At 47.2% G+C, this 20,599-nt stretch overlaps 1 protein-coding gene across 2 annotated transcripts in view; it reads right to left on the bottom strand.

Moving 5' to 3' along the window:
• LOC142576650 (poly(ADP-ribose) glycohydrolase-like) overlaps window positions 1-20,599 on the bottom strand; it is a 71,001-nt gene that overhangs the window by 6,890 nt on the left and 43,512 nt on the right. For both annotated transcript variants that reach the window (XM_075686881.1, XM_075686873.1), the window contains 2 exons: window positions 18,073-18,151; window positions 4,910-5,018 (listed from right to left, as the gene is read on the bottom strand). In XM_075686881.1, the coding sequence (XP_075542996.1) occupies window positions 4,910-5,018; window positions 18,073-18,151 (188 nt within the window). The remainder of the gene's footprint in view (window positions 1-4,909; window positions 5,019-18,072; window positions 18,152-20,599) is intronic.

The raw sequence follows: 20,599 nt of genomic DNA, 5'->3' as shown, positions 1-20,599 counted from the left end.
TCTGAGAAAAAGGTGACTTTGCGCTCTGCTTGCGAGCTCCACACACCGCGCATGACTGCAAAAGTTGGCCGAGATGTTCACAGTAGCATATCTGCGGACTGTTTTTTCACCAAGCCCTAGGGGTGGTTCAGGACCCCTTTAAATGACAGCATACTATGCAGTACCGGAATGAAATCTTCAACTTCTGGCTACTCAAACAATCCAACTTTTTTTTTTGTTCAGAACATGATATACTGCATGTGTTGATTGTGAGCATGCATTTTGGAATACAGTCAAACCTCCTTACGTCACATCAGGCATGAAAACACCTTCATTGTACCCAATGCAGGAGAAACGCATTCATATGTTTTGAGAGAGAGAGAGAAAAAGAAACAGAAGCGAGAAAAGACGTTTTAGCTCTGAAAATGTAAGACCAGAAGTCACTAAAAGATTTGGAAGACTCAACTGCATTTGACATCTACGTTATGTGAAGTGTGGCGCGAATCGTTGCAGCACGAGACACTGACAGGTATCGAGCTGGGCTAATATTCTGTAGCGGTTCGCTTTGGAACCGGTTCGGTCTGGCTGTTACGTCTGGATTACCTCACTCGGAGAAAGAGTGGAACGGGTCGGCGTGAGGGGAACCAATCAACGAGCGGCGGTCTGCCGGAAGATAACGTCATCATTTTTGTTTGTACTTGGGGGACGGTATAGCAATTGAAGGATGTTGCTGGTTTGATAAAAAAACATTGGCTTGTATAGAACACTTGCAAATATAATTTTCAGTAATAAATGTGAGCTTGCGGCGCAGACGGCTACTGGGAGTTGTAATTTTGTTTGTGTTGTTTTCTAAGTTAGTCGCTAGGTGGTGTGCCATACGTTATGCAAACAAATTGCCTCGCTTTGTTTACGTTTTGGACTTGTTCGCGCGCCGAAACCGAAACGATGTCGTCGCACAAGGACAGGTGGCTGGGTCCTCATGTTTCAGCAAGGCAGCGCGAAATACTTGTTTCATTTGTCGAGGGGCACCCCTACCTAGCAAAGGCGTCGTGTGTGTTGGGCCAGCACAGCTGACGGCGGCTTTCTGTTGCGCCGTGGATGGGAATCTAACCCATCCTTTTTCTTTGCCCACAACCGTAATGGCCTTGGCGACGGCTGTAATGATCCGGTTGACCGAAGGCTGCGACAGTGCAATTGCTTCTTCATTCCCGACACACTGTTGGCAAAAAACCTGGTGGCAAAAAACCGCAGCGCGCACAGCACTTTCATCGTAGTGTCGACACCACGAAATCTTTGAGGTCCGAGATGTTCTTCCAGCTCATCGCAAAGACGTTGCACTATGTCTTTGGAGAGCCTAAAATACCTTCGAAACTCTTCTTCGGCCATGCCGAACGCGTCGCGTCGTTGCCTCTCATCGCGTCGTCTTTCAGCGCTTGCCAGCAGCACAACCTAGCACAATCAAAGGAGCCGCCATTGCCGTCTCTGTCTCGTCTCGTCTAGGTGCCTGCTCGTCAGCTGGCGCGAGACTAGCCGGCAGCCACGGTTGCCCTAGCAACCCTCGACATCATGCTCGCCACCGTGCGCGACCCTCGAGCGAACCACTTCTCCGCGGTTCCTCTCGTAGCAGGGAACCGGTTCCTTTCCAGATGATTGACAACCTGTGTGACGTCAACAAAATTTGTCGTCCCGCCCACCAGGGATGACGACAACGAAGCGCCGACCAATGGCAACAGCCAGACCGAACCGGTTCCAAAGCGAACCGCTACAGAATACGGCCCCTGGTGGAGCCCAAGATGCCTAAGTGGTCCAAGATGAATATTGTCATTTTTGCGGCTTTGGCAAGCTTACGTTTCTGCACCTCAAGTTTGGCCTGGGTCAGCAGCTTCTTCAGGCAGTGCATTTTGGCGGGAAGTTCTGATGTGTCTCTTTGGCGAGAAATGTTGTGGCATGAGACGCTGACACCCGTCAAGTTGGTGGGGCCCAAGTGACCCAAGACATACTTTGTCGCTTTCCCCATTGCATAGTGTTTTTTAAGATGGCGAGGGGAAACAAATGAAATTGAGCTAGTGGGCGACACCAGAATACGGCACAAACATGACGCTCACTGCATGCCACCTGCAGCAGGGTACGGTGGCACGTTTGTGTTATTTCCTATTAAAAGCATGCAGTATGCTTCTGACAGCACTACGCCACACATGCTGTGAAACAGATAGATGAAGATGCAATAGGGTTGGCGGCGATAGCCTTGAACACGATGTGCAATGACTCGGGAGGATGATTTGCTTGTACCAGAAGAGGAAATTGAGTGCATGCTGCCATTTTCAAGTGATACGAGCGGGTGAGTACTGTGGGGAAGCTGCTGTGGCGGGTGCCTACTGATCTCAAACGCTCGTGCCTCGCACATTTTTTTGTTCAGATGGGATCTAGCAATCGGGAAACGTATTATTGCAGTTTGGCGATGTACTGAATGTTGGTCGCGAAGGATTGTGTTTTCCAGGAACATAACAGGTAAAAAAGAAGCGCAACCAGAGTGAGTAACTTTTTTTTGTTGATCGCGAACATTGGGGTCAAGAAATCGTATGAAATGGGATCATATCAACGAGGTTCTACCGTATTTGTTATATTGGGTACTTGCCGATACAGGAAAAAAAAAAAAAAGAAGTCATAATAGTGTCCACGCGAGAGAAAGGCAAGCATACGTGACGCCACTGACAGGCCAGCAAATGGTGTCCTCCTGTCAGTGTTGACAGCCTCTCTGCAGCTTTCTGTGCCAATATGTGGCAGATGAGCAATACTAAATTAAAATATGCTTTGCACCATCGTTACTATGCATACAATGCCAAAATTTGCTGTTTAAAGCTGCTCTGGCTGAATATATTAGGCATTTTCGCTACCAAAACACATACTTAGTACTGTAAATATTTGTTTAAGGCTATTAGCGCAGCTCAGGACGAGCAAAAAAGGAAAGAGGTAGGGGTAATCAAAGGGAGCGGAAAACAGGGTGAGCGCTAACTTCCAACTGAGGTTTATTTCGTGACACAAGACTACTTATACATTCGCAAACCATGTGACATCAACAAAGAAAACCAAGCAAGAAAACCGATAGCAACCAAGTGGCAACACATTCATACAGCCTGTGGCTGCAGTTGGAGATACGCCAATTCATTTCTTGATAATGATAATGAGGTTGAGCTTACACATATATGGCCCAGACCAATGATAGCCTTTGCTTCGATGATTTCTCTTGTGAGCTGATTACGACTGCGACCAAGAATGACTCATTCCTCTAAGATAGGTTCGCAACCGCACGTTTTGCAGTTCTGCGCGAGAAACCCCCCAGCTGTAATACAATTCTTGGCATTGTAACCATGCTCGCGCAGCCTGTCATTCAGGCATCGGCCAGTTTGACCTACGTAACGTTTTCCGCACTTGAGTGGAAAAGAATAAACAACACAATGTGCGCAATTAACAAACTTATTTTTGTGGTTCTTGTCGCAGGAAAGAGGAGCTACCTTATTCGGATTAGTGAGTTTGCAAATCCTCATGAGCTTATTGGGGGCAGAAAATACTACACCAACATTCGCTCGCTGGGCGATTTTCTTAAGATTATGTGAGACGGTGTGAATATAAGGGATGACGCTAGTCCTACCCCGAGTAGTTACAGGATTATCTGCGTGCTGGTTGTCTTTTCTACACTGTCTAAGAATTCGTTCTGCTATTGACACTTGTAGGGACACGGGATAACCAGCCTGCGAAAGCCGTTCGCACTGAGAGGCAAAGCTAGATGAAACACTATGGTGGCACGACTTTTTCAGAGCATTATTAAGGCAAAGGTTAGCAATGCCTCTCTTCACCAACTTAGAATGGGCGGAATGGAACGGAAGAAGTGGTTTGTTAGCACGAGGTTCATAGTACCAACACGTATGAATATCAGAACAAGATAAGCGCAAGTCCAAAAACTGGATCTTATGATCCTGTGGGAGTTCGTAGGTAACGTCCACTCAAGTGCGGAAAACGTTACGTAGGTCAAACTGGCCGATGCCTGAATGACAGGCTGCGCGAGCATGGTTACAATGCCAAGAATTGTATTACAGCTGGGGGGTTTCTCGCGCAGCACTGCAAAACGTGCGGTTGCGAACCTATCTTAGAGGAATGCGTCATTCTTGGTCGCAGTCGTAATCAGCTCACAAGAGAAATCATCGAAGCAAAGGCTATCATTGGTCTGGGCCATGCATGTGTAAGCTCACCCTCATTATCATTATCAAGAAATGAATTGACGTATCTCCAACTGCAGCCACAGGCTGTATGAATGTGTTGCCACTTGGTTGCTATCGGTTTTCTTGCTTGGTTTTCTTTGTTGATGTCACATGGTTTGCGAATGTATAAGTAGTCTTGTGTCACGAAATAAACCTCAGTTGGAAGTTAGCGCTCACCCTGTTTTCCGCTCCCTTTGATTACCCCTACCTCTTTCCTTTATTGCTCGTCCTGAGCTGCGCTAATAGCCTTAAACAGTTATGACATACCAACTCGCCCAAACTGCCACGCTTTTGACTGTAAATATTCACCTTGCTATGATGGCCTTTGCCTGGCATTTCCGGTTTCGCTACAGCAGGAGCACACTTAATGAAATAAAGCATGGCCGACCAAATTTTAGACCTACTTGTTATATAGCCAATAATATATTAGGTTGCTTATGGTCTCACATTTGGCATACAAATCCACGCTGGTACAGGGAGTGTATACTGAAAGTAAGACCATATACAACACATTATATCCGTGTTTCATTGTATACTGCCGAGATTTCCATGAACTCAAGGATGCACCATTACTACGGTCTCCTCTTCATTGACTTTCCCATTACCATTACAGCTGCTGCTGTATTTTTCCAAGCGGGACTTTCATGGCACAAAAGCATTCCACAATGTGTTACCTTGTTCAATTCCCTCCGAATGTTGTTGAGTCTGTACTGCTCCTGGGGCTTCACAAAACAAAGCGCATCCATGGCAACTATTTCTGTGCATCTCCTCTCCCAAGGGTCCCTGAAGAAACACAGTAGCACTCAGAAAAATACGAGGCAAGCTATAAGCACATACAAACATAATAAAGTTATGGTCAGCCCGAGACACGCATCACCTTCCTGCAGCTTCAGCAAGCTTACGTTCACGCTCCTCAAATTCAGCCTAGGTCAGCAACTTCTTTGGGTGGAGCATTTTGGCAGGAAGTTTTGACATGCCCACTTGGCGAGAATAGCTGTGACATGAAACGCTGACGCGCACTGAGCTGGTGGGGTCTGAGCAACTTGCAAAGCACTTCGTCATTTTCCTTTCCATAGTGTCTTAAAGGGGCCCTGAACCACTTTTTATCAAAGTTGAGAAATGCCCTTCAAGTTAAAATTGTTTATTTCAGAAATGCATTGACGCAAAAAGTACTTCAATGCTTTAAGCAGAAGCGGAGTCATCAGCAATCAAAGGTCGTTTATGATCCCCTTCGTGGAGCTCCCGCTCCTTCTTCAATGCCTTGCACTGCGAAGGCTACAGCAGAGAGGGCGTGCCCCCGACACTCCGCCTACTGAACATCACTGTGGTGTGCAGTTCAAATTTGATTTTGTACGTTCACGTAGATGCTACTATTTATGATGTTAGTGTCTACGATGCCCCAAACGCAGTTGTCCTTGGCGAGCCGCAGTGCACTCAGCGAGCAGACTCGCGGCATCCCGCGGCAGCCACGGTATCTTCGCTACATAGCAGACCGCAGCTAGTGTAGTGTGTAGGGGCAGCATCTGCTTTGTGCACGACAGGGCTTCAGTGCGCGCTTGCGCTCATATGCTCCTGTCTGGCCATGCTACATGGTGTGGACTGGCTTTGTCCTGGGTTGTGATTTTGTAGTGATGGCTTTTCTGATGCTAATGTCTTTCGGCGCTTTTCGCGTTCATGAGTGCTCAATGCTCAGCATCTGCCACAGGTTGGAGGTTCATTTCCAGTAAGTAGATAATTATGAGTGCCAAATGTGTGTCCTATTCTGAGACGACAGAATACGACATCTGTTCGCCGTGATTTTGTTGCGGAGGGCCAGAAACTTAACTGTGGCTTTATACAGTGCAGTTTGTTATTTATTTCTGCATCCCACATGCGCTGCCAGTAGTTTCGCAGTTTCTTATGTAAGAAAGGCTTCAGATCTGTGACAGGGACCGTAGTCGTACGATTAATAGCTAGTGATATGAGTGATGTGGCCAGTTTGTCAGCTAGTATGTTACCCTCAATGCCTCTATGGCCAGGTACCCAGCATATTATTACATGTCTATATGATAATACTGCATAAGAGTGAGTAAAGTTCAATGGAAACAGGATTTGTAAACTGTTGTAAAAAAATCAGCGCTTTTACAAGACTTAACGAGTCTGTGTATACAATTGCTCTGTCAAGTTTTAATTTCTTTATATGTTTTACTGCAGACAGTACAGCATAGGCTTCTGCAGTGAGGATACTTGTTAAGGGGTTTAATACATCATATTTAGAAAATGAGGGACCAACAGCAGCAAAAGATACGCCAGAATGTGATTTTGACGCGTCTGTGTAGAATTCGGAACAGCAGTACTTCGATTGAAGTTCACGGAAATACATAACGATTTCGAGGTCAGGAGTGTGCTTTGTGACTTCTACAAAGGATACATCACAGTCTATCACGTGCCACTCCCAGGGCGGTGGTAGCTTAGCTGCAGACATTAAGCGATGTTCGAGAATTGGGACATCCATTTCTTCACTAAGCTCTCTTACACGCAGTGACAAAGGTACTCTCATGGAGGGTTTATTACGAAGAAGTGTTTCAAATGTCAAGTCGTTAGCGGTTGTGAAACACGGATGTTCCTTATTTGAGCGAACTTTAAGCAAATAGGTAAAGCTGATGTACGTTTTCTGAAAATGGAGAGACCACTCATCTGACTTGACGTATAAACTTTCAACAGGGCTTGCTCTAAATGCGCCAGTGGCCAGGCGGATACCCAGATGGTGAACGGGGTCTAACATCTTTACCACGGTCGGGGCGGCAGAGTGATATACTACGGCACCATAGTCCAGTCGTGATCGAACTAGGCTCCTGTAAAGATTTAATAAACACTTTCTGTCGTTACCCCAAATTGATTGGGATAGGATTTTAAGTAAGTTCATTGTTTTTAGACATTTTGCTTTAAGATATTATATATGTGGAATTGTGGAATTAAAGTAAGCCTGGAGTCAAGTATAACACCCAGGAATTTGTGCTCTTTGCTCACAGGTATTTGTTGCCCACTAAGTTCTAAGCAAGGATCCAGAACCAGGCCTCTCTTTCTTGCAAAAAGCACATAAGAACTTTTGTGAGGATTGATTTTAAATCCATTTTTCTCTGCCCAGTTTGACACTTTGTTCAAGCCATGCTGTACCTGTCTCTCGCACACTGCGAGGTTGCAGGATTTGAAACCTATTTGAATATCATCCACGTAGATGGAATAAAAAATGGCCAGTTGTAATGAAGCACGAAGTGTTGTCATCTTTACAACAAAGAGTGTGCAGCTGAGCATGTCACCAGTTTCCTGTATAAAAGGATGTGACAGTACATTGCCGACTTTTACCTGGAAGGTACGATTGGACAAATAGTTTTCTATTAGATTTAGCATATTGCCATGAATGCCCATTTCTGACAAGTCTCTCAAGATTCCGTAGCGCCACGTTGTGTCGCACGCCTTCTCCATGTCGAGGAATATGGATAAGAAAATCTGTTTGTGTACAAATGCGTCACGGATATATCCTTCAATACGTACAAGATGATCGGTTGTGGAGCGTCCTTCTCGGAAGCCGCACTGATAGGGATCAAGCATTTTGCTAATTTCAAGGAAATGGATGAGTCGCCGATTAATAATTTTTTCAAATACCTTACAAAGGCAACTTGTGAGGGCTATCGGGCGGTAACTTGCCACTGAGGAAGGGTCTTTGCCTTGTTTCAAAACAGGGACCACAATTGCTTCTTTCCATGCAGTTGGAAGGTATCCTACAGACCAAATGGTGTTGAAAATTGCGAGTAGAGTAACTTGGGTGTCATTGTGTAAGTTTTTGATCATTTCATACATGATTCTGTCAGATCCCGGTGCAGAGCTCTTGCATGCGCTCAAGGCAGCTCTCAACTCTGCAATACTAAAAGGACGGTTGAACGGTTCATTCTGCCGACACTTTCTTGTGAGTGGCTTGCATTCTTCTATTTGTTTATATTTGAGAAAGGATTGTGAATAATGGGTTGAACTTAACACGCTATCAAAATGCTCCCCAAGTGAATCTGCCTGGTTTTGCAGGGTATCGCCTTGTGTGTTTACCAAAGGGAGTGAATATGTTTGCCGCCCTCTTATCCTATTAACCCTGTTCCAGACTTTGGCCTCATCTGTATACGAGTTGATGCCCGATAAACACTTCTGCCAACTCTCTCTTCTGGCCTGTTGGCGCGTTCTCCTGCCTTGAGACTTTACTTTCTTAAAGTTAATAAGATTCTCCGCAGTGGGAGAGGCGCACAGCAACCCCCATTTGTTCTATTTCTTACGAGCGATCCTACATTCGTCGTTCCACCACGGGACACGCCGTTTGCATGCCAAGCCATTTACTTCTGATATGCATTTAGATGCGGCATCTATTATGAAGGCTGTAAAATACTCCACAGCAGCATCAATTCCTAACGGGGACATGTCATCCCATTAGATACTAGTGAGAGTTCGGAATTTCTCCCAATCAGCTGTATCAATTTTCCACCTAGGAGCCTGTGGTGGATATTCTTTTTTTTTAGGTGTTCATAGCAGTATGGAGATGTGGTCGCTTTCGTAAGGATTGTTGGTAACTTCCCATTCAAGTTCAGGCAGTATAGACGGGGAAACTAGGCTAAGATCACTTGAAGAAAGGGTTCTGTTTGCAAGACAGTAATATGTGGGTTTCTTCTTATTCAGCAGACACGCACCGGACGAAAAAAGGAACTGTTCAACGAGACAACCTTACGCATCTATTCGAGAGTCGCCCCACAGGCTGCTGTGTGCATTGAAATTGTCAAGAACAACATAAGGTTCTGGCAATTGATCTATAAAGGAATAAAATTCATGTTTTTTTAATTGGTAATGTGGGGGTATGTAAAGCGAGCAAATGGTGACGAGTTTGTTTAGGAGAACAGCTCGAACCGCCACTGCTTCAAGAGGCGTTTGTAGCTGTAAAAGTTGACACGCAATGCTTTTATGGATAACAATGGCAACACCGCCCAATGATGCGACAGCATCATCGTGATCTTTGTGAAACGTTATATACTGTCGGAGGAAGTTTGTGTGTTTTGATTTTAGGTGTATTTCCTGTAAACACAGCACTTTTGGATTGTGTTCGTGGATGAGTTCTTGCACATGATCAAGGTTTCTAAGAAGACCTCTGACGTTCCATTAATGGCAAAGAAGTCTGACATGGCTGTGGACGACACGAAGGACGCGGACAAGACGACGCAACAGCGTAGGCTTAGCCAGTCCAACCAGGAACAGCGTCTAGCTCGAGCCCCACTTCAGTAGCGCTGGCGCTCCGGCTGCGGAGCTCGGCACGGCACACTTGTTCTTCTTTCCGAATGGGAGAAGTGGGTCGTCTAGGACAGACACACTGACAATGTCGGCGTGGACAGGCGAGCGCGAAAGAGCATCAGCATCGGTGTGCATCTTGCCTGAGCGGTAGACAACCCGGATATCGTACTCTTTGAGCCTCAGTGCCCACCGGGCTAGGCGGCCGCAGGGATCCTTGAGAGACGACAACCAGCAAAGTGCGTGGTGATCGGTAACGACATCGAAGGACCGGCCGTACAGGCATGGGCGAAATTTTGTGATGGCCCAGATGATCGCGAGACATTCTTTTTCCATGACGGAATAGTTCGCTTCAGCTTTCGTCAGAGTACGGCTTGCGTAAGCAACAACATATTCTTGGCAGCCAGGCTTTCGCTGGGCGAGCACAACGCCAAGACCAACACCGCTAGCATCCATATGGATTTCCGTGGGAGCAGTTGGATCGAAATGGCGCAGTATCGGTGGTGTTGTGAGCAGGTGACGTAGTGTCGCGAAGGCATCATCGCAAGTCGGGGACCACGCGGAAAGATTGGGGTCTCCCCGAAGAAGCTCTGTCAGAGGTGCCATAACCGAAGAGAAATTTCGAATAAAGCGGCGGAAGTACGAGCAGAGGCCAATGAAACTGCGCAAGACTTTTAGAGATGTTGGCCTCGGGAATTCTTTAACAGCACGGAGCTTAGCGGCATCAGGGAGAACACCGTCCTTCGACACGACATGTCCTAGAATTGTCAGCTTGCGTGCCCCAAAGTGACATTTTTTCAGATTTAGTTGGAGGCCAGCGTCACTGCGACAGCGTAAAACCTGCTCCAAGCGATGAAGGTGAGTAGGAAAATCTGGTGCGAACACTACTACATCATCCAAATAACACAAGCACGTGTTCCATTTGAGGCCTTGAAGAATAGTGTCCATCATCCGCTCAAAAGTCGCAGGCGCGTTGCAAAGTCCGAATGGCATCACACGAAATTCGTATAAGCCATCTGGTGTGATGAAAGCAGTTTTAGGCTTATCTTCTGTAGCCATAGGCACCTGCCAATAACCAGAGCGTAGATCGAGGGAGGAAAAGAACTCTGCACCTTGTAAGCTGTCGAGGGCGTCGTCGATCCGCGGCAATGGATAAACATCCTTTTGGGTTATTTTGTTTAGGCGACGGTAATCCACGCAAAAGCGGATCGAGCCATCCTTCTTTTTAACTAAAACAACTGGCGATGCCCATGGGCTGTCGGACGGTTCAATGACACCGCGCTTTAGCATGTAACCTACTTGCTCATCAATGAAGCGTCGTTCTGTCGACGAGACGCGGTAGGGTCGCTGCCGTAGCGGTGAGTGAGAACCGGTGTCAATACGGTGACATACAGTCGTCGTTCGGCCCAGAGAAGTGCTGTGGCTGTCAAAAGCAGGGTGAAATTTCTCGAGGAGACGGAGAAGGGCATGGCGTTGCATGGGGCTTAAGGCGTTGTTGATCACGTGGCTGAAAACGTCTTCAGGCGATGTGGCAGGTACGGGACTACAGTAGAGGGTGTTGACCTCTGACAACCCAACAGGAAGTTCCGACGTGGTAATGGTGTCGTAAGTCTCCACAGTGCCGAGAGATTCACCGCGAAGCAACGCAATCGGGAATGGGAAGTGGTTGTGTATAGGAAGGTGAGTAGCACCAGCTTGAAGGCTAAGCAACGCAGTTGGGAGTGATGAGAGGTGGCGGTGAACGAAAGCAGTGGAAGGCGTGGAACAGGATACAGGTGCCAGAACGGATGCGTGCGGAGGTATATGGATCTCGTCAGTGAGGGACAACTTGGTGCAGGAAAGCGAAACGTCATCAGATATGGCATTGCCAAGCGAAGAGAAGGCAACTTCTGCACGGGAGCAATCAATAACAGCTTGGTGACGGGAGAGAAAGTCCCAACCTAAAATAATATCGTGGGAACAGTGGGGAAGAACGACGAACTCGACTGCGTAGAGCACTCCTAGAATTTCAAGTCTGGTGGTGCACGCAGCCACCGGCTGGACGTGCTGTGCTGTGGCCATGCGGAGTAAAGGACCGAAGAAAGACGTCGTGACTTTTCGTATTGAGCGGCATAGTTTTTCGGCAATTACAGATATGGCGGCACCTGTGTCAATGAGGGCAAGCACAGAGACGCCTTCAACAGCGTCATCAATAACGTTGGCCGGCGAAAGAAGAGGGCTTGAGTGTTGTGACGGTGACACAGTTCTTGCCTCGGGAACTGCGCCACTTAGTTTTACGTGTCAGCGGTAGAGGGACGTCGACGCATCGGGAAGAGCGAGCGACGGTCGGAAACTGGGCGAAGGCTTGGGCGGGGAAGGGGTAAATCGCAGTCTGGAGCGTAAGACAACGGATGGTCATACACGGCTGTGCGTGGGTTGTGACGTGGATGAAGTGGACGGCGGCGGCACAGGCGTGCGACGTGTCCAGGAATACCGTACGAATAGCAGATGGGCCGATTGTCCGGTGTGCGCCAGGGATTAATTACTCGATGGGCTGGAGGTCATGGCGGCGTGGGGGTAAAAACAGGGCCAGGCATCGGAGGCGAAGCCCGGAAGGTCAGTGGTCGTGCGACGGCGTCGGCGTAAGTCAATGGGGCGGTGAGTTGAGGTGCCCGTTCCAGAGGAAGGACGAGCCTCGGACACTTGTTCTTCTATAACGTGTCGTAAGGTCGGACTATGGGACGAACTTGACTCCGGTGGGTTGGAGATCAGGGAGAGCTGGCAAGCAACTTCTTCCCGGACAAAAGCCTTGATTTGCGAGAGGAGGATGGCATCTGGAAAAGGAGAGGTCAAGCCGGACAACGATTCCTGATGGGGAACAGGACGGCGGGTGAGGAGGCATTGACAGCGGAGCTCGTCATAGCTTGGGCACAGTTCAATAACTTGGGCAACAGTAGAGGGGCTCTTTGAAATGAGCATCTGAAACACGTCCTCGTCGATACCCTTCATGATATGCTTGATTTTATTGCCCTCAGTCATGGATGCATCGACGCGTTTACAGAGATCGATGACATCTTCGATGTAGCTGGTAAAGTTCTCACCAGGCTGCTGAGAGCGCGACTGCAGACGCTGTTCGGCACGAAGCTTTTGCACAGTAGGGCGGCCGAAAACCTCGCTGAACTTTGTCTTGAACACCGTCCAGCTTGGGACTTCGCTTTCGTGGTTCCGAAACCACAAGTGGGCAATTCCGGTGAGGTAGAAAGGGACGGTGGTCAATTTCGTGATGTCATCCCATTTGTTGTTCCGACTGACGCGTTCGTATGATGAGAGCCAGTCATCAACGTCGTGGTCGTCAGTGCCGCTGAAGATAAGAGGGTCCCGCTGGCGGAACGTGCCGGGACATACAGTAGACTGGGGAGCAGGTGGTGGTAAGCTCGTGGCGCTTTCAGTGGTCATGATGGCAGGGAGAGTCCGGCTGCGCAATTCCAGGATTGCAGGAGACCCAGCGAACCTCCACCAATTATGGCAAAGAAGTCCGACACGGCTGTGGACGACACAAAGGACGCGGACAAGAAGACGCAACAGCGTAGGCTTAGCCAGTCCAACCAGGAACAGCGTCTAGCCCGAGCCCCACTTCAGTAGCGCTGGCGCTCCGGCTGCGGAGCTCGGCACGGCACATTTCTTCTTCCTTACACATTGAATAATTTGTGTATCCATATTGGAAGTAAATAGGTGCTGTGTGTACAGAAACAGAAGTAGTAATAACAGAGATTACAGATATTAGATTACAGAGCTCTTTTGAGGCCCTGTAACAGGAGTTTTGCCCTTTCTGGAGCATTCGAGGGAGCCTCGCCGCTCCTTAGGCACTTGGTGCGCCGTGAGGATAGGTGTAGTGTCCATTGCCTCTTGTGAGGCGCCGGACACGCGCTCGTGCGAGCGAGAAGTTTTCCGAGAGAGTTCTGCCTCGGAAGGCAAGACCCCTGTGCCCACCAGCCCGGAGGTCGATGGGGCTCCCTGAGGGATTTGGCTGCGCCGGCTGTTGCCAGCGCTGGAAGGGGCCGGGGAGGTTGGGGCAGCCTTGGCTGCGCCCACCTTCGGCGTCGATGGTCCCGTCTGCTGGGTTGGCAGAGCAGCGCTAGCTGCAACCGCCGCGGGGGCAGATGGCGTAACTGCTGACTCAGTGCTTGTGGATCGCACAGCCGCCGCAGGCCGTTGTGACGCTGCCCCCTGACGCGCCACTTCGGCAAAGCTGTCCTTTGGCAGGTATCCTACCCGCCTGCGTGCCTCTTTGAACGATATGTTTTCCTTAACTTTGATTGTTACCATTTCCTTTTTCCATGATGGACAGGACCGCGAGTAAACGGCGTGTTCCCCATCACAGTTCACGCAGTGTGGAGCATTCTCGCAATTGTCAGGTGGGTGTTCTTGGGCACTACCTTCAGCACAAGTCTGGCGGCCTCAGCAGTTCTGTGAACTGTGGCCAAATCTTTGACACTTAAAGCATCGGAGAGGATTGGGGATGTACGGTCTGACTCGGATCTTTATGTACCCAGCCTCAATGGTCTCAGGTAGCATACTTTATGTTAAAATTAGAATTAGGTGCTTTGTTTCAATCTCCTTGCCATTGTGCCTGATCTTTATTCTCATGACATTGATCACATTTTGATCGCTCCAGCCCTCCAGTAGTTCGGCTTCAGTCAATTCCGTGAGATGAGCATCGGAAACGACTCCGCCGGTGGTGTTCATTTGTGGTGCGGTGTGACCGTCACTGGAAGACTCCCGAAAGATACCAGATTAGTGAGTTTTTCGTGCTGTTTCATATCACGAAGTTCTAAGAGGAGGTCGCCACTTGCCAACTTGGAGACTTTATAACCTGGGCCGAAAGCTTTGGCAAGTGTCTTTGCAACCAGAAAAGGTGAGATCATTCTCGCTGCCTTTTCTTTTTTCTCTGAATGTATTACATGAAATCTTGGAAAACTGTCAATGTTTCGGACAAAAAAAACGTGAAAACTTCCTCGGTGCGCCCTCATTTATGAGGGCAATCAGGAAGTGGTGGAAAAGAACTTGCCATAGATATATGCGAAAATTCGGCAGCGCCGCCAGCCAGCCACCCACCATGGAGCCCAACAAGGGGACGCTACAGGACTGTGAAAAGACAGCCTGCACGCGCCAGCTGTACGACACTACTATAACGAAATCTGTTATAACCAAGGTTGGCTATCCCACACAAGGTTAACCCTTGCCGCCAAGGAGAAAGGAAGCAAATAGAAGAGAGAAGAAGACAGGAAAGGCCAGAAAGTGAGAGAAAAAGACGAAGATTCGAGGAGGGAGAGACAGGAAGAGGCGACTGCCGATTTCCCCCGAATGAGTCAGTCCGGGGGTGCGGTCTATGTGAAGCAGAGGCCAAAGAGGTGTGTTGCCTCTGCTGGGGGGCCTAAAAGGTCCAAACACCCGGCATTGGCTCAACCCCCAAGATCCCCTTTTTCCCGGACACAGCTAAGCCGCGCATGGCTACAAGCGGAAGGGTCCAACACTCGTGTGCTCGGGTACGTGGTGTCGCAACACACCAAACGCCTGCTGACGCAGACGCCCCTGCGGACGGAACATACCTGTAGACGTGAGCTATAGAACGCCACTATGAGCTAATATATGTACCCAAGGCTGGGTAGATACACACGGTTAACCCTTGCTGCCTGGAAAATTAGAAGTAAAATGAAGTGAGTAGAAGACAGGAAAGATTCAAAGTGAGGGAGAAAGACGGAAGAGTGGAGAGGGGGACAGGAAGAGGCAACTACCGATTTCCCCCGAGTGAGTCAGTCCAGGGGTGCCGTCTACGTGAAGCGGAGGCCATAGAGGTATGTCGCCACCATCGAGGGGGCGTAAAGGTCCAAACACCCGGCACTGGCTCAAACCCCAGGATCCCCCTTTCCCCGGACACAGCTAAGCCACGCACGGCTACACGCGGGAGGGTCCAAGCCTCGTGTGCTCGGGTAAGCGGTGTCGCAACACACCAAACGCCTGCTGACGCAGACGCCCCTGCAGGGAAATATGGTAATAGTGAAGCCATTCTATGATTAGTCAGAAGAGCGTTTTAGGTTCCCTTCAAGATGGTAAGGAGTAACTGAAATGAAATCGAGTTGATGGGCATCTCCGGAATGCGATCCCTATGATGCCAGTAGAGTGAAGCATGAAGCTCACTTAGTACCACCTCCAGCAGGTAACAGTGACGCGTTTGGGTTTTTGCCCATTCAAAGTGTTCAGTGCGGTTCCAACAGCAACACACCCCACGCGCTGCGAAAAAGATAGGTGAAGATACTTATTGCAACAGGGTTGATGGCAAAAGCTGTGAATGTGGCATGTGATGACCTCAGAGGAGATTTGCTGGTAACGGAATCGGAAACTGAGTGCGTGCTGCCATTTTCATGTAAGACAGGCGGGTGAGTATAGCGGGGAAGCTGCTGCGGCGAGTGGCCATTGCTCTCGATCACGTGCACCTCGCACCTTTTCTTGTATGTGGGATCTAGTGGCCGGAACACGTATCATGCAATTGCAGTTTGGCGATGTACTGAACGCTGGTCCCGAAAGATCATGTTTTACGGCGACATATGCACAGGTAAAAAAGAAGCGTAAGTGTAGTGGGTCATTTATTTTTCTTAATTGCAAACGTTAGCACCGGGAAATTGTACATAATGAGATTGTATCAACGAGGTTCTACTGTATTCTTAGCAACCAAACCCGAGGCGACATCTGTGTGCAGCTTGCCATGACAAAGATCTGTGATGTACTGGTATCTTTTATCAGGAAGCTGCAGTGAAATACAGTCAAACTTCAGTATAGTAACCCTTGATTTAACGAAATTTACAATGTAAAAAACTAATTTAATTTTCCAATCTTAGCTGCATTGAATACCGTGTATTTTTTTTTCACGATTTAACTAAGTAATTTTGCGACTCGGTTTCTATTTAACAAAGTTTTCGGCCAATCCAAGCACACTTGGCCCTGTATGTACTTTACTACCTGCATGTACTTTACTAGCCTGTGTGGCAGTAAATATAACAAAAAACAATAAAGATGTCGGCCGAGGGAAAAGTTACTTAAGTGTCCTTTCTGCATGAAAAGTTTGAGGGGCAAAACCACCACCAAAGTGCATGCGCTGGATTGCGGCAGGCAGGAAACACCGCTGTGCCATTTGTCACATTGGTAAGCAACTTGCGAAGGTCGCGGGGCATGCGGCAGCTCGCAGTGCCAGGAGAAACACAAGAGATGACGATTCCTTCTGTGCGAGGGGGATGGTGAGGGAGTTAACGCATGTTAACGTGTTCAAGCACACGCGGGGAGGGGTAGGCAGGAATGCGTGCCTATCTGCCACCTCCTCCTAGCACATGTCCGAGCGCAGGCCTATCGGAGGTAATTTCTCCACAGAAAATGCAAAGGGTGGGCTGAAATGGCTGGTGCCTTCATGCGAATCTTGTTGTAAATGCAAAGGGCAAGCCGAAATGCTTGGTGCCTTCACGCAGATTTTGTTGTTCCCGTGCATCTAGCGTTGGCGATCGCATAACCTCAAGTTTCCAAGACACGGTGAGAAGCGCTTGCTGATGTTGTGACTGCAAGTTCGTTGTCATCGAGCGAGATTTGTTAATGTTTGCATGAGTGCGCCTCACATCGATAAAGCTACGAACCTTACTCCGTGTAGTTGTCTCATCGCTATCGCCATCAATGCTCCGTCTTACTGGAAAAACTGCGACTTTTATTTTATTTTTTTTGTTCAGGATGAATATCCGTATTATTTTACACTTTTGTTTTTCGTTTGTAGGCGCTCACTGCGAGCACCAAGTGCTGTCAGCTATGGTGTCCAAGATTTACGGCCCCGCATGATGCAACACACGTAAATCTTAGACACCGTGAGCCATACCGACGCATTGCTCTCAACGCGATCTTCAACACAGCCACTGGTGCACATAACTGCACTATCATGGACTGACCTTCTTGCAATTTGTTTATAAGTGCTTACCAACAAGATGCTATCGACTAGAAATGCACCGGGAGTTCATGAAGTTGTTTTTAATGCTAAAACTTTAAAACCAGAAATTTATGAAATTTGCGGTTTAATGAAGTTTCTCGCTGCGAGTACAACTCCGTTATATCAAGGTTCGACTGTACTAGTTCTCTTGTTTTAGTACAAACTGTACTTTTTTACAGCATCTATTCCTATCATAAATACAAGTGTCCAGTCTAAAACAAACAAGTTGCTCCTTTTACATTCCGTTTCTTTCTGTGTTCTTTGCATCTTTCTTGTACTTAAGGCAAAAATAATAATAAGAAAGCTTGTACAGTATCATTCGCTAGGCTTGTGTGTTGTGGTGGCTTCCAACATTTTCCAGATCAGGTTATTTAGCAATGTTAAATGCTTCATTAAACAAGACAGTTGTATGCAATCCTCTAAGTGAGGGCCGGGAATAGAGAGACTAGGAGTGAAATCCATTTCTGGTATTAGAGTTTGTACGGCCAAATATGCAAGACCTTGCATGCCTGTCATGAACTGCAGAACATGTATATTCACCTTGGAACTTCATCTTTGAAATCATTCTCCCATGTGAATTTGCCAGCATACCCAGAAGTAGCATTGAACTGCTCTGCACCTGAGAGTGGTAAAGTAGAAAAGACAGAAAGCAATAATGCGTCATGCAAGCATACTAAATTTAGTGCTGGAAACAAACAATCGTGTACCGAAGTTTTGTTAAGGAGGTACACCAACATAGCCCACATTGGTACATTACTTTTCAAAAAACTTATTTCGCATTTACTTGGCTGAAAAGAATTACTAGTAATTAGCAGGGCACCAAACTTCTCAATATGAATTTTTGGCCCGAACTGCATCCTACGCAATGTCCCAGTAATGCCATGGATTGCACATTATTCACCAATTTTAGCCCACAAGAGCTGCCTGGTTGAGTTTTTGTTTGTTTTTTCATGCAACTGAATTTTTTCCTTGTTAACAATCCACTAGCCTCAGTTTCACGCCACAAAAGAATATTTTTTTTTACCACACTAACGCAATAAAACCCCAATACAGATCTCCAGCCATTACAAGAGAATGGAATAAATTAGGCTTTGCTGAAACACACATATTTGTAGCAAATGTTCTCACAACTTGGTGTGCATTTGACTTTTACCTCACTCACCTACCCACAATTGAGCACACAAGCTCTCTTGATGGCACCTTTAATGCACATCAGGAGAGTCCTCATACAAATCAAATGGGCACACGGCTTAGCTGTGGGCACTACTCAGCAATCACATTTTTTTTTTCCCCAGGAGATTTATGAATGTGTGACTGCAGCTTGTTGTTGCGCTGGTTAGACAGTCAGTAAGTCATTCGATCAATCAATTTATCAATCGATAAATCAATCAATCAGTTGATAAAAAAACTATTAGTCACGCACAGGATGTCTTACTATAAGGCTACTATTTGAACCGATAGCTAAGAGGCTAGCATCTAGGGCAGTACAAAACTGTGTGTACATGTTAGACAGACAAAACAAGAATATTATATCAGGATGACTACATTCCAATTATTTGACAGAAAACAGGTGAGAATAGATACAGTAGAATCAATACAAACATTCACATAGCATTTTTGCCTAGCATAAGCAAGAACAAAAAGAAAACAAAGGAAAAATGGAAGGCACAATCAGTGCATGCCATCCTGCACAGCTATGTTACAAAGTAAAATATTCCAGCCAAGTAGCTCAAGTATGGGAGGACCTATTCAAGATGATGCTCACTTAGTATGAACTGTGCAAGGAACTCTGCAAGAATGTGCAGGAAAGTTGCAGATTTAATTTTGCCATACAGGCAAATTAATGTTGATGTAATAGCATATGAAATGGGCAGGGCATCTCAACAGGTTCAGCTTGAAGAGCCGGGCATGTCAAAGTTTAGTACAAGATTGGTTAAAAAAAATGTTGAGGCATTCTGGCAGGCCATAGATATGCTGATATCAGATAATTTGGAAGTGCACCACAAAGACTCAATGTACTTTTTATTTTTTGGTGACTGTGAATGAGATTTGGTTGTACTAGGATAAATCCTGAACCCAAAGTGAGGTCACTGCAGCAGAAGCACAAGTCATCACCCGTGCCATAGATGCTCAAGACATGAATACCTGTAGGCAAAGTCATGGCAACAGCCTCCTGGAATACTGGAAAATGTCTACTTAATTTATGCCACCAACGACAACCACGCCTGTATGACTGCAGACAGTTACAGATACAGGGTGACCACTTTGCAGGAGGCTATCGAGGAGAAATGACAAGAAAAACTGACAACAGGCACGCTGCTTTGCTGAGGTGGTACACTAGTTCACTGTCAATTCACAAAATACATAGGCTTCATAAAGAACAATAGGCTTTAGCAGCTGAACCATTCACGCTGCAGTCCTGACCAAGCTTCCATTTTTTATTCCCTGTTCCAAGTTACTTCCGGAAATCTCTCTATGGACAGTGCTCTTCAAGTGATGGAGGTCTAACAGAGACTGCAATGGACTAATTTAAGAACCAAACAGAAGAATTTTGCAGTGACGGCAGTTAATATATTATCGAAACTTGGTTTGCTGTGTCTGCCCATCTGTCCTTTCTATTAGTGTCATTGTCAAATTTTCATTATCAAGTTGTGGTCACTGCCAGGCCATGTCCTCGTCCTCAGCTTTACCTTCACAGTATGCAAAAGAAAATAGAAAATAAACTTTCGCCTGTTACCACCACTAGGGGTTGAACATGGGCCTCTGTGGCAATGTGCATTTGGGAGCTGGACATGCTAACCACTCCACCACTTTGCATTTTGGCAATTGGCGACATTTGTGGGGTTTTGTGCGCATGTACTGCCATGAGTGTTTTTTACATTCCACCCCTATTGGTGGGCAGCCTGATTGGCCAGAAGCAGCTCCTCCTGCTCACTAGCTGAACACCACAGCCACTGAGCCACCACAGTAGGTGTCCAATCCCCTCTTGTAGGCATGCACCATGTTTTAAAACAACAGCGGCAGCAATGACGGTGTGCCCTGTGCGACCCTGCTGCTGTCGTAGTAA

The sequence above is a fragment of the Dermacentor variabilis genome, chromosome 1 (genome assembly GCF_050947875.1).
Source record: "Dermacentor variabilis isolate Ectoservices chromosome 1, ASM5094787v1, whole genome shotgun sequence".
Lineage (NCBI taxonomy): Eukaryota > Metazoa > Arthropoda > Arachnida > Ixodida > Ixodidae > Dermacentor > Dermacentor variabilis.
The sequence above is the reverse complement of the archived record's forward strand: the minus strand, read 5'-3'. Positions and strand labels throughout refer to the sequence as shown.